At 43.0% G+C, this 13,765-nt stretch overlaps 2 protein-coding genes across 2 annotated transcripts; one reads left to right on the top strand and one right to left on the bottom strand.

Annotated features, from left to right (window-relative positions):
* Positions 1-3,993: 3,993 nt before the first annotated feature.
* LOC147335001 (uncharacterized) lies at positions 3,994-5,311 on the bottom strand. Its single transcript, XM_086286037.1, has 2 exons — positions 4,924-5,311; positions 3,994-4,010 (listed from the first exon to the last, which is right to left on the bottom strand). Exons 1-2 carry the CDS (start codon positions 5,309-5,311, stop codon positions 3,994-3,996), a joined length of 405 nt encoding a protein of 134 aa, XP_086142163.1.
* A 543-nt stretch (positions 5,312-5,854) lies between these two features.
* Positions 5,855-7,280, top strand: LOC147335000 (mannose-1-phosphate guanylyltransferase catalytic subunit beta-like). Its single transcript, XM_086287018.1, has 2 exons — positions 5,855-6,192; positions 6,369-7,280. Exons 1-2 carry the CDS (start codon positions 5,973-5,975, stop codon positions 7,094-7,096), a joined length of 948 nt encoding a protein of 315 aa, XP_086143144.1. The 5' UTR covers positions 5,855-5,972; the 3' UTR covers positions 7,097-7,280.
* The last annotated feature ends 6,485 nt before the right edge of the window (positions 7,281-13,765 follow it).

The raw sequence follows: 13,765 nt of genomic DNA, 5'->3' as shown, positions 1-13,765 counted from the left end.
CAGTTTTTCTTTACAGTAGTGTAATCTGTGGAAAATTTTAAATTGTATTAATGAAAGTCTGGCACAACTACAAGACAAATTAATGGCCCCTACCGCTCCATCCCACAACAACTCAGAAAAACTCATATGGAGTTCTGACGTTGAGAGTTCTACTACCTGATGTGAGGTATATAAGACTGCCTACAGCCTCTCTATACGTCCTCACATCTCTCACCTTTGATCACAGGGAGTTACTCTGGGTTTACAGTTCTGCATGTTAAACCTCATCAGTATCTTATTGACATAATGTTTCTTGTGACATTGTTATACATCCCTCAGACTGAGTGAAATCAATACCCAGAAAATGCTGAAGTCTGCCCAAGTCTTTCATTTTAAATCGGACTGAAAGCATTTCTTTCACATCCTTCATTACCTTTTCATTGCCAGCTGCAATTATCCACCCAGGTGATCACCTTGCCATGTCCTGCCTCCTTGGTATAAACACAGTAGTCTGCTGGGTTTTGCCTGAAACAGTTCTCAGTTAGGTAGGTTTAGTTCAGTCTTCATGTTTATTATCTTGTTCCCCAATCAGTCATGTCTTCTTTCACTCCTGTCTCTGTGCTCCGTGTTCCCTTTGTTCAATGTCAAGTCCACATCTTTGTGTTATACTTCCTGTTTTACTTTGACGTTCCCTTGTCTCATGCCAGTGTTTCAAGTTTTGCTTCCCCTTGGTCCCGTCACGTTTCATTTCTCCCAGCTGTGCTCTCCTCCAGTGTCTCATTCCCTCATTATCCCTCAGTATATTTAAGCCCCATGTTTCCCTTGCTGTGTGTTAGGTTATATTATTTTCTAGTGTAGCTCCCATCCAGCAAATAAAGCTTTGGGGTTTTTTTTTTTGTTGTTTACTCTTCGCCTCTGTTAGGCTACGTTCACACTGCAGGTCTTAATGTTCAATTCCGATTTTCTGATCAAATCCGATTTCTTTGTCTGCTCGTTCACACTACAAATAAAATGTGACAGCAAACACACTCTAGTGTGAACCCTCAAAGCGGCCCGCGTGCGCAAAAGAAGACGTCACACACAACGCGCTCTGTTTAGACTCAGACCAAACAGTATTGTTTGAATGATGGCCCTTAATATAAAGACTTGTTTCGGACTTTACGTTTCCCAATTTTTCTTTAAGTTTTAAAGTTATTTTGTTATTTACATATGGCCTAATAATTATCCTTATTGCTGTTTTAGAGGAGCAGTGCTTCAAAGGATAGTTGCAGATTTCTGTCAGAATCTGCAGATTATACAGTACAAATAAAATGTTCATGTTTCTCCAACATTGTCTTCCCAACAGTTTCACTGACATCTACACGGGATGGCCAGGAAGCGTTCACGATGTCTTCTCGGGCTCTTCTCCGGCGCTGATAATTGGCGTCTGTCTTGTGTCAGTGAAGTAGAAGATGGATTTAAGGTGACATGGCCATTCAAACAGCAGTCGCTTTCTAAAACATTAGATATGTATCGAATTCAGTACCACATACGAAAGTGACCTGGGTCGGATTTGAAAATATTGGATTTGTGCTGTTCACACTGTCATACCATGATCGATATGGGTCGCATAGGGTCAAAAAAGTCAGATTTGATGCGCTTTCCCCTGCAGTGTGAACGTAGCCAAAGTCTGCATTTGGGTCCTCCAATGCCAGCACACAGCCTGTTCATGACAAATGCAGCACATAACAGCAGGGTGCAAGGTGCTAGCAGGCATCTACACGGTACGCCATAACCAAGTGGCCGGCATAGTATACAGAAACATCTGTGCTAAGTGTGGCCTGGAAGTCAAACTGGGAGAGTTGAAGGTAGTTGAGAATGACCGAGCTAAGATCCTGTGGGACTTCTGAATGACAGCAACATCAGGAAGAAGGAACACGAAAAGCTGGAGAAATACCAAGGGCTCAGAGAAGATGTGGAGGGTGAAAATAACAGTGGTCCCAGTGGTAATCAGAGTGCTTTGTGCAGTGACTCCCAAGCTAGACGAGTGGCTCCAGCAGATCCCAGGATCAACATCTGAGATCTTTCTAGAAGAGCACAGCCCTAGGAACAGCTAAGATACTGCGCAGGACCCTCAAGCTCCCAGGCCTCTGGTAGAGGACCTTAAACGATAGACCGCCCGCAGGGGCGAGAGGGGAATTTTTAATGACCTTGTGTGGGTGTGTCCTGTCAACTCTCCCACCTTGGTGAGCTTTGTCTGGTGGCTGCTTGCTCCTCCTCTGTGAAGTGTGTGTTTTGGTGATTTAGCCGTTTTCAGTTACTTTTCAGTTTAGTAAAACTAGAAGTGCTAGAAAACCTAAAAGTCAACCAAACACGGGGGCCAGTTTAGCTCAGTGGAAAACAGCGAATTGAGTTCGAGTCCAACCTGCGGCCCTTTGCTGCATGTCTTCCCCGTCTCCCTCTTCCTCTGCACTTTACTCTTCATTTTCACTATTACTATCCAATAAAAGGCAAGGTGCCTTGTTTCTTTGAGGATTTCTCCAAAATGTGATGATCAGAGTTATGGATGGTCTGGTATGATAAGTGGTTTTGTTTGGAGTTGTGCAGAACTTGTCTGTGTCACCATTTCAGAGAATATGATCAAGAGATGACAATAGCCAAATTGTCCAGCAGGTGCCACTGTGGAGATGGTTTCAGATTGTTTTGAATCGTCAATACAAGCACAAACACTTCAAATCTTTCATGAAGCCTTGCTTTGCTCATCATGGTGACACCTTCACTGGAGATCTGTATCTCATCATTGCCATAGTTATGTCACAGTGTAGCTGGAAGCTGAGCCAAAATCCAGATTAAAGGGCAAACTTCATAAATCGCAAAACTGACCTTTATCTTCTGAAGCAGAAAATCCACATTTATTCCCAACTAAGGGTTTAAATGCACAAAGGGCCAAAATAAGACAGAAATAAAACAGGAAACAAACACTGAGACAGAGACTAAGATGCACAAACTTGACAGGGACAAAAAAGAAAACAAACATGAAGCTGAAACCAGCTAAACCTGGGGTAGGGGTTTGGTCGGTGTCTGGGCTAGTGGGCTGACAAGACTGACACACTTTGTACAGTTACATCATAGTCATTGGTTACAACACATAGCAAGGGCGTAGATTTGGTTTTGGCATTGGTGGGGACAGATGATTCAACCACTGAACCCTGCCCTGTTCCTTTTTTCCTTTTTGTCGCTTCTTGAGAAAAAAAAAAGGAGAAATATACTTGCCTACATATGCTATTCTTCATGCTTTTAAATCATTTAAAATTACAGTTCATAGTTTTATATGTGAATTATATAATGTTAAATTACTATTAAACAAATGACTGACTAAGTATTTTAGGCTTTAGTTTACTTCAGCCATATTCCATATCAATCAGGTATCATACAAACATAAAAATAGCTTCAAATACAGTCATGACAATAAAAGAATATGACTTTAAGGACTTAACAACATTAGTTCAGTTATAGTGCACCAACATCTCTAACACATTAGCACTAAGGGAACACTGAATAACCTGGTGGTTTTTGTCCATAAAACCACTTAGCTACGATTACCACAAAAGATCTCTCGGCAAAACGATGCAACATTTTAGGCACAATATTGCCCCGATCAAATCAGTGAGCTGGGATGTTTTATTCTCAACATGAACTACTGTTACAGCAAAAGACATGGACTACTGGTGTCCCACACAACAACTCAATGTCCATGTGAAGGAGCCAAACACATGCCTGCTCCTCTTGTTAACTGAGATAAACTGCTGGCATATTTGTTTTACATCTATACTGTCCAGACTCTCCTGGTGGACATGGCATACATCAGGATTGTTTAATCTCATTTGAGTCATTGTTGACCTTAGCCATCTTTTTAGTCTTGTGAGAGCACTGAAGCTTCTTTCAGCCTCAGTACATGCGTTTTATCCTCAGATTAAAATTATTGTGTGCTTGATGTGCCTCACCTTTGGGCCTGGCTCTTCCCCTCTGACTGCACTAGGACATATTGCTACCTGATAAAATAACACATGGATTCGTGCCATATAAAAAGTGAGACATGTCAATTCAGATTCTTTGTCAAATATACACTAATGAAACAATTTACATCAGCAGCCTAACAATTGTCATGATAATAAATACTAGTTAATCTATAGCACCAAATCATCAGTCAGTCACCTGTGACCTCGCCTCTTCACCTCTGTCCGAGCTACAACATGGCAGAGCTGCCTCTGTCACCTGATGAATAACAGTGAGCCATTCCACATACATACAGTCACACATGTGCTTCAAATACAGTCATGAACCACCAAGTCATCATCCAATTTCACCTGTGATTCTTGTATCACCATTACTCCACCACTACACCATTATTAAAACAATTTGTGCAAAGTGCACTCCAAGGTGGAATATTTGCAAAATCATGACTACCTCATGATATTTTGTCTCAAAAATTAACCCTATGAATATGTCAGTACCATTAGGATGAAATTATTGTGGCACCAACATTTTAACGTTAGACACATACTTTTAACAGCCTCTGTAAACCAATATCCTGGCCTGCTCGAGGCTGCCGTTTTCTCTGACAGTTTCAATCAAAATTGGAAATGCTACTGTGGGAGACTGAGAGAACTAATAGTGCTGCCTGTTGTGCAGTTAGTTTCCAAAACACGTTATTCATGGTTACATACAGTTTCAGACTGATGTGGGCCAAAGCCTAGCATAGCCTGTAACATTATTATGAAGGACACATTTTATGAGTGAACTTGAGTTCAAGTGACTAACAGGTTTCTTTGAAAAATACTTTAATAAATATAAATTTCGTAACTGAAGTCAGTGAATTCCATGTTGATGGCAACTGTAATTTCAGGAATAGAAACAGCATGAAGATTGAAGTGTGAGCATAAGATTCAATTTTAAAAACTATACTAAGAATAAGAATAAAGGAGCGAGCTCTTGGTGTGAGTGAGTGAGGTGGCTCTGAAAAGAGCCGTTGTTGGTAGGAGAGCGTGCAGCTTAAGCTCTCTCTCCGCGGATGCAGCGAGCCAGCTGGATGTCTCTGGAAGCGCAGGTCGGTCTTGAAGTCCTGAGCGATCTCGCGCACCAGGCGCTGGAAGGGCAGCTTGCGGATCAGCAGCTCGGTGGATTTCTGGTAACGGCGGATCTCTCGCAGAGCCACGGTACCAGGCCTATAACGGTGGGGCTTCTTGACGCCTCCGGTGGCCGGGGCGCTCTTACGGACGGCCTTGGTAGCCAGCTGCTTCCTGGGGGCTTTACCGCCAGTAGACTTGCGAGCAGTCTGCTTGGTTCGTGCCATTCTTCGTCACTTCCCCCCCCCCCTGTGACAAGAGCAGAAAATGTAGCGAACAGAGGAGACTCGCTGCTCTTAAAGTGTGTGACTGGCTGTGACGCGGTGCCGCTCCGGCTCGTGATTGGTGACGGGCTCCACGTGTAGCATCGCCCCGCCTCGGTGTGTGCTGCTCATTGGAGAAAAGTGCATTGAATTTGCGCGCTGCCGCAAGCCTCTCTGCGATTGGTGCGTGACGAATCCGCCCGCGCCCTGCAGAAATATAAGCGAGGCTTTGAGCTGATCGGGCCACATTTTCTCTTAGTCTCGATACTACGAAGTAAAGAACCTGTCAAAATGAGTGGACACGGCAAGACTCGGCAGGAGCAGGCTCTAAAGAGGAAGGAGAGGCTAAAGGCGCTAAGAGAGAAACAGCTTCATGGGCGAGAGCAGAACGATTGTGAGCCAGAGAGCAAAAAAGCCACATTAGAAGAGGCCACTCAAGAGGAACACAGAGAACTGACATTGAGGAATTACGCTCCAGAGGATGAAGAGCTAAAGGAAATACCGGTGCCTAAGACCAATCCAGCATCAGTGGAAGATAAAGTAAATTATAATCCAGAGCCCATCATTGAGGAAGTGGATTTAGCCAATCTTGCCCCAAGAAAATCAGACTGGGATCTAAAGCGCGATGTGGCAAAGAAACTGGAGAAGTTGGAGAGGAGAACACAGAGAGCCATTGCTGAACTCATCCGTGATTGTCTGCGTTGCCATGAAGAGGAGTTGGCCGGAGCCATCGGAGCAGAGGCGGGAGATTCAGACTGAATCCAAGATGGGACAGAAACCAAGGAGACTAAACAGAGATGCCCAAGATTTACTGCAGCAGTCACATCTGGGTTGTGCATACAGAGGTGGATGATTTAATTGTGCAGGGAGTAAAGCAGTGTTTCCTGTCAGGTCTTCAGACAAGTCATAGCTTCTGTCCTTGTAGTACATTCTGTATATGGTTTTTTTGTTTTCTGAATGATGACAGTGAGCCGTTCTTCGTTTTCAACTCACGACGTCATCTGTGATTTTCCGTTCAAAGATCTGCTGCAGTTCCACCGCAACCACGGCAAGGAGGGAACCATTGTGGTAACACGGGTGGAAGAGCCCTCTAAGTACGGTGTGGTGGTGTATGAGGCGGACAGCGGGAGGATCCATTGCTTTGTGGAGAAACCACAGGTCTTTGTCTCCAACAAAATTAATGCCGGCATGTACATCTTCAATCCGAGCATGCTCAGCAGGATCCAGCTGAGACCAACATCCATTGAAAAAGAAATATTTCCTGTCATGGCAGGGGAGGGACAGCTGTATGCCATGGAGCTGCAAGGTTTCTGGATGGACATCGGCCAGCCTAAAGACTTCCTGACAGGGATGTGTATGTACCTCCAGTCAGTACGACAACACGCACCTGAGAGATTACGCACAGGCCCCGGTTTCCTCGGCAACGTCTTGGTTGATCCCACAGCACAGATCGGGGAGAACTGCACCATCGGCCCGAATGTCACCATCGGCGCCGGCGTTGTTGTGGAGGATGGCGTGAGGATAAAGAGGTGCACGGTGCTGAAAGGGTCAAGGGTCCGATCGCACTCGTGGCTGGAGAGCTGCATCGTGGGGTGGAGCTCGTCAGTCGGCCAGTGGGTGCGTATGGAGAATGTGACGGTGCTGGGGGAGGACGTGATCGTCAATGACGAGCTTTACCTGAACGGTGCCAACGTCCTGCCTCACAAATCCATCAACGAGTCAGTCCCGGAGCCGCGAATCGTCATGTAGCGTCAAGCTCACTCATCCATCAGACAGCTTGCACGGAGATGCGCCCAGCTCCGCAGCACGCTGGACAGCCAGGAAGATGATAAACTGCCCGCCCTCAACCTGCTCATCTGTCTTGTTGCCAGATACTTTGAACAGAATGATCTGGCAGATCAGCAGGAGTGAAGTCTTGTCAACTACATTTGTTACTCGTTTATAAAGCAGAGTACATGTTTCATTCTTGTAATTACCGGTACTTGTACATATATGTAAAAAGTTATGCAAATATGTACCAGTAACTTGTTTTTCAAAATATTAATACAAGGGATGTGTTCCCAAACAGCCATCTCTTTCCTGACAATCCCCTTTGTGCATATTCTCTTACATATGGTAAGTAAACATTAAAGCACCTGCGGCTTTTAGTCAGGTGCGGCTGATGTAGGTACAAAACAGGATTTTCCCCTGATTTTAGCTTGTGCGGCTAATATTCAGGTGCGCTTTGTAGTCCGGAAAGTACGATAATTTAATTTCAAGGGAAAATTAAGTCTCACTGAGGTTAAAGGCCAAAGAATAAAAGTGGGTTTTCAGACGCAATTTAAAATTGGACAGTGAAGGGGCCTCTCTAACGTGCAAGGGCAAATTATTCCATAATTTTGGAGCCACGATAAAGAAGGCCCGCTCCCCTCTGAGCTTCCTCCTGGATCTCAGTACCTCCAGGGGCAGCTGACCTGGGAGACCGACAGGGTGTGTGGAGATGAAGAAGCTCAGAGAGGTAAGGCGGGGCAAGACTGTGAACATAAGAATTTTAAAATTAACTCTAAAAGACACAGGGAGCCAGTGCAGTGAGGCTGGGACAGGGGTTATATGCTCTGTTTTAAAAGTTCCTGTTAGGAGTCATGAAGCAGCGTTTTGAACCAGCTGCAGACTTGAGAGCAATGACTGACTGACCCCCACGTAAAGTGCGTTACAGTAGTCCAGGCGCGAAGAAATAAAAGCATGGATCACTGTTTCAAGGTGCTGCCTTGAAAGAAAAGATTTTACTCTTGTCAGTCGCCTTAAATGATAAAAACTGGACTTCACCACTGCTCTGATTTGGTTGTCCAATTTAAAATCACCATCCAACTTAAAACCAAGATCAGTAACAACAGGTTTAAGATAAACTTCCAGGGGTCCCAAATCTACAGAGAAGGACTCGCAGGGACCACTGGGTCCAAACACCAACAACTCTGTTTTCTTTTCATTAAAATTTAAAAAGTTTAGAGCCAACCAAGCTTTAATGTCATCTAGGCATGTTGTGAGAGGTTTTATGGAGATGCCACCCTTCTGCTTCAGGGGCAAATAAATTTGGATGCCATTATCATCTACAAAATCTTTCAGTTGACTACAGACGGACAAAATGGTGGTGGCTAACCAACCGGACATAGTGGTGGTAGACAAACAGAAGAAGACGGCCGTAGTGATCGATGTAGCGGTTCCGAATGACAGCAATATCAGGAAGAAGGAACACGAGAAGCTGGAGAAATACCAAGGGCTCAGAGAAGAGCTCGAGAGGATGTGGAGGGTGAAGGTAACAGTGGTCCCCGTGGTAATCGGAGCACTAGGTGCAGTGACTCCCAAGCTAGGCGAGTGGCTCCAGCAGATCCCGGGAACAACATCGGAGATCTCTGTCCAGAAGAGCGCAGTCCTGGGAACAGCAAAGATACTGCGCAGGACCCTCAAGCTCCCAGGCCTCTGGTAGAGGACCCGAGCTTGAAGGATAAACCGCCCGCAGGGGCGTGCTGGGTGTTATATATATATATATATATATATATATATATATATATATATATAGAGAGAGAGAGAGAGAGAGAGAGAGAGAATCTGTGTATATATATGATTGCATAGTGTACATGTGAATATATGTCCAGTGTATGATATATACGTCATAAAAATCCACAACAGTAACACAGCTTCTCCTATCACCATATAGAGAATTTGGGGATGTGTGGGAAAAATAAACTATGACCATTTCAATCTAGAATTACCACAGGAGATATTTTCACCGTGTAGAAATCAATGTAAAACAACTGTGGCACTCCTGGTTGCCTAGCAACACATTTACACACATTTTGATGTGCACATAAAATGAAAATAATCAAATCACATAACATTGCTTTCATGTTTGTGTTTAGTGTTGATGGTGCACCTTAGACGTTAATGCATGTTAAAATGAATGCATTACCTAGATATCTATATGTATTTCAAAGTTTGCCCATTTGTCTGTCTAATTATTTCAGAACTATAAATGACACTATTTCATCATTTATTTGGGCCGGTAAACGTCCAAGGGCTCGCTCGCTTCTTTATGGGGATAGATCAGCTGGAGGTGTCATGATCCTGGGCCATGTTGGCCCAGCATTCTTAGTTTCATGTATTTTTGAATTTTGTTCCTTATTTGACTTCCCTTTGTGACTTTTACCCCCTGTGTGCCCCTCTTTGTATCTGTGAGCCCTCGTTTCCCCTCGTGTTTTATTCCACGTTTTCCCCAGCCTGTTATGTCTGTGCTCTCCCTGTGCTCCCTCTCTCCTCCTGTCTGCGCCTCTGTGTACTTCCTGTTTTACTTTGACAGTCTCCCGTCAGTATGTGTCATGTTGTGTTGCTCCTGCCCTGTCTCGTTATGATTATCTGTGTCAGCTGTGTTCCCCATGTGCTCCCACCTCCCTCATTAAATCTCTGTGTATTCATGTCTGTGTCTCCCTCTGTTCAGTGTCGCATTCTCCCTCATTCATGGCCGTGTGTTTCTCTGTGTGCTAGTGTATTGCTTCCCAGTGTAGTTTCTTATCAGTTTGTTTCGCCATTTCCCTCCAGCAATAAAGCTGTGTTATTGGGCATCTAACATGTATAATACATTATTGTGGTGTATGTCTCCCTATACTAATTGATGCCAGAGTGAAGCAGCCTCCTGTTCCTCGTCATTACTTGCTTTAGCATGTGATACCTCACAATCATCCCTATTAAACCGGTCTTCCAACCCAGTTGTTACTGAAACATTAAAAATTTGACACTTTGGTTGGCTCACCCTCCCTCTTGCAACCCCGATCTGCCACAATCACTTATTTGTTCCAGCAAAGATTGACTTAAGATTCTCTGTTTTAGAACATAAAGGTACTGATGATCTATACGTAAATGAGGTTTTTGCAAGTTTTAACGAACTAGTTACTCGCTTTAATTTCATTAAATCCGATTTTAGTGAATCTCTTTTAAACAGTACCAAGATGAAATGGGAGTCAGAACTCCATATGAGTTTTTCTGAGTTGTTGTGGGATGGAGCGGTAGGGGCCATTAATTTGTCTTGTAGTTGTGCCAGACTTTCATTAATACAATTTAAAATTTTCCACAGATTACACTACTGTAAAGAAAAACTGTCAACATTTTACCCAGATAAATTTGATGATAAATGTAACAGATGCTCACAGATACCTTGCAATCTTACTCATATGTCCTGGGCGTGCCCTAGGTTGTCTGAATTTTGGCATCAATTCTTCAAAATAATTTCAGATACATTGGGTATAAAATTGATTCCGACTCCACATATCGCTATATTTGGAAAACCACCAAATAACCTTCATACTACAACTATTCAAAATAACCTTATGGCCTTTGCTTCTCTCATCGCTAGAAAAATAATTTTGTTGTTGTGGAAATCATCTCAGCCACCATTAATTAAAGTGTGGCTACAGGATATCTTAGGACTCTTAAAATTGGAGAAGATAAAATTCTCCATCAGAGGCTCATCCAATATATATATATATATTTTTTTTACTCACTGGAAACCATTACTTAAATACTTAGAAAAGTAGAACTCTCTCTGTAGTCCACCATATGACAGTGTACAAATTGTTCTGCTATTCCCGGCAGTGGCTGTTCTACCTTATAAGAATGCTTTATTTAAAGATATTCCAGCATTATTAATTTGTTTCAACCGCTGAGCAGGGATTCAGTAATATTAATATTGTTACTACTCTTAATATTTAAGATTTATATCAATATTTATTAATGTTAATATTAAACTATAAGGATACGCACTACTATCTTATTGTTGATTTCTTGTTCTTGCTTTTTTTTGTATATTTTGTATGGGTTAATTCATTTCCTCTGTAACATATTCATTTTTACATTATTGGGAGGGAGTGGGGGTATTCAGGTACTCATCCCATTTATGTTTTTTTTTATATGCTATAAAAAAGAAAAAGATCATTTCTATATGTACCTATGTGTATTATGACAGTTTGGTATTGAAAAATAAAAGAAAACAAAGTGTAACCGGTTTTCCTTCCTCTGTGTCTGGCCATGACTGATTAGTCCCAGCTGTGTTCACACCTGTTACCCATCTCCTCGTTATCCTTCATGTGTGCCCTCTGTTCTTTGTCATGTTCTCCATAGTAGCTGTGCCATAGAGTGTCTTTCATGTTCTCTCAGTTATATCTGGTTATGAGTGCTTCAGTTGCCAAGATCTGAGTTCAAGTTTATCTTTTGTTTGCTTCTTTTAGTGTTTTGTCTTGTACTTTGCTTTATGTAATTACTATATCAAAAAAAGCTGCCTCTTTAAGTTAATATTGTCTCAGAGTCCTGTATTTGGGCCCTACTCTAGCCTCCAGCACAGCTCACCATGACACTTAAACTGTGTTTTGTCTGCTAAGCTGATCTTGAATGATCAACTCTCACAACCAATTTGGTCTTTTATAATTACAACAAAACAAAAGTCCTGCCAATGTCACAAAAAAGGAGGGAGAGATACCTGATAAAAATCAGTTCTGCCCAAATTTCATTAGAACATTGACTTTGCGACAAGAGGGGACAGCATGTTAGACCTTGTTTACTCAAACATTCAGCATACAAGGCTTCACCCCTCCCCCAGATTGGACAATCTTAAATACACCACTGATCTATGCATCAAAACTACAAAAATCACCCGAGTACCAAAGAAGTGCCACTGTTTCCTGCCTCAATGACTACCGGCTGGTGACACTTACACCCATCATCGCAAAGTGCTTTGAGAGGCTGGTATTGAGGCACATGAAAACTCACCTTCCACCAAATCTGGAGCTGCTACAGTTTGCCTACTGCCCAAACCGCTCCAGAAATCATGCCATCTCGTCTGCTGTTCACCATTCTCTCTCCCATCTCAACAAAAAGGACACGTATGCCAGATAGCTGTTTAATGACTTCAGCTCAGCATTCAACACTGTCATTCCCCAGAGGCTGGTAAAGAAGTTGGACCTACTGGGAATAAACATCACTCTCTGCAACTGGATCTTGGACTTCCTAACTGACAGGTCCCAGTCTGTCTCCATAGGAAATAACACAGACTGAGTACAGGATCACCACAGGGCTGTGTGCTTAGTCCACTGCTGTTCACCTTGCTAACACATGACTGTACTGCACAGTACAGCTCAAATCACATGATCAAGTTTTCAGATGACACAACAGTGGTGGGTCTCATCACCAACAACAATGAGTCTAAATACAGAGAGAAGGTACAGCAGTCTGTCTTCTGGTGTGGTTCCTGCAAGTTTCAAACATGCACTAGTGCAGCCACTGCTTAAGAAACCTGGCCTTGATCACACAGTTTTAGCGAACTATAGGCCTACTTCCAAGCTCCCTTTACTTTCCAAGGTTTTAGAGAAAATTGTTTTTAGTCAACTGAAAGATTTTCTAGATGATAATGGCATCCAAATTTATTTGCCCCTGAAGCAGAAGGGTGGCATCTCCATAAAACCTCTCACAACATGCCTAGATGACATTAAAGGTTGGTTGGCTCTAAACTTTTTAAATGTTAATGAAAAGAAAACAGAGTTGTTGGTGTTTGGACCCAGTGGTCCCTGCGAGTCCTCCTCTGTAGATTTGGGACCCCTGGAAGTTTATTTTAAACCTGTTGTTACTGATTGATCAATGTCCTCTTCTTTAAGAGACATTTGATTTTCCTCGTCTTCCTTCTCTCATACATACGTACGTACGTACGTACGTGTGTGTGTGTGTGTGTGTGTGTGTGTATATGTATATGTGTATATATATATATATATATATATATATATATATATATATATATATATATATATATATATATATATATATATATAGGCATCATATCGGCTAAGATGAACAGGCACATGGGTCAATACATGAGCGGGACACAGAAAGGAATTGGCAAGAATACCAGAGGCGCAAAACACCAGCTACTGGTAGACAGAACAATCAGCCGAGACTGCAAGACCAGACTGACCAACCTGTGCACTGCCTGGATTGATTACAAGAAGGCCTATGACTCAATGCCCCACAGCTGGATACTGGAATGCCTAGAATTGTACAAGATCAATGGGACCCTAAGAGCCTTCATCAGGAACTCAATGGGGATGTGGCGTACAACACTAGAGGCCAACTCCAAGCCCATAGCACAAGTCACCATCAAGTGCGGGATCTACCAAGGAGATGCTCTGTCCCCACTGCTGTTCTGCATAGGCCTGAACCCCCTCAGTGAGATCATTAACAAGACTGGCTACGGATACCGACTACGGAACGGAGCAGTTGTCAGCCACCTCCTGTACATGGATGACATCAAGCTGTATGCCAAGAGTGAACGAGACATCGATTCACTGATCCACACTACCAGGCTATACAGCAATGACATTGGAATGTCGTTCGGACTGGAGAAGT

This window comes from Aulonocara sp. 'chitande type north' Nkhata Bay, linkage group LG3 (assembly GCF_057382095.1).
Source record: "Aulonocara sp. 'chitande type north' Nkhata Bay isolate Kocher_YH1m ecotype deep benthic linkage group LG3, A_spYH_male_GT1.1, whole genome shotgun sequence".
Taxonomy (NCBI): Eukaryota; Metazoa; Chordata; class Actinopteri; order Cichliformes; family Cichlidae; genus Aulonocara; species Aulonocara sp. 'chitande type north' Nkhata Bay.
This window is presented reverse-complemented; position numbering and strand designations above follow the sequence as displayed.

Bases quoted from the DNA above. Each gene is read 5' to 3' on its own strand.
- LOC147335001 (XM_086286037.1), bottom strand. From the start codon at position 5,311: ATGGCACGAACCAAGCAGACTGCTCGCAAGTCTACTGGCGGTAAAGCC.
- LOC147335000 (XM_086287018.1), top strand. From the start codon at position 5,973: ATGTGGCAAAGAAACTGGAGAAGTTGGAGAGGAGAACACAGAGAGCCA. The intron at 6,193-6,368 runs GTGGATGATTTA...TTCCGTTCAAAG, and splicing joins TCTGGGTTGTGCATACAGAG to ATCTGCTGCAGTTCCACCGC.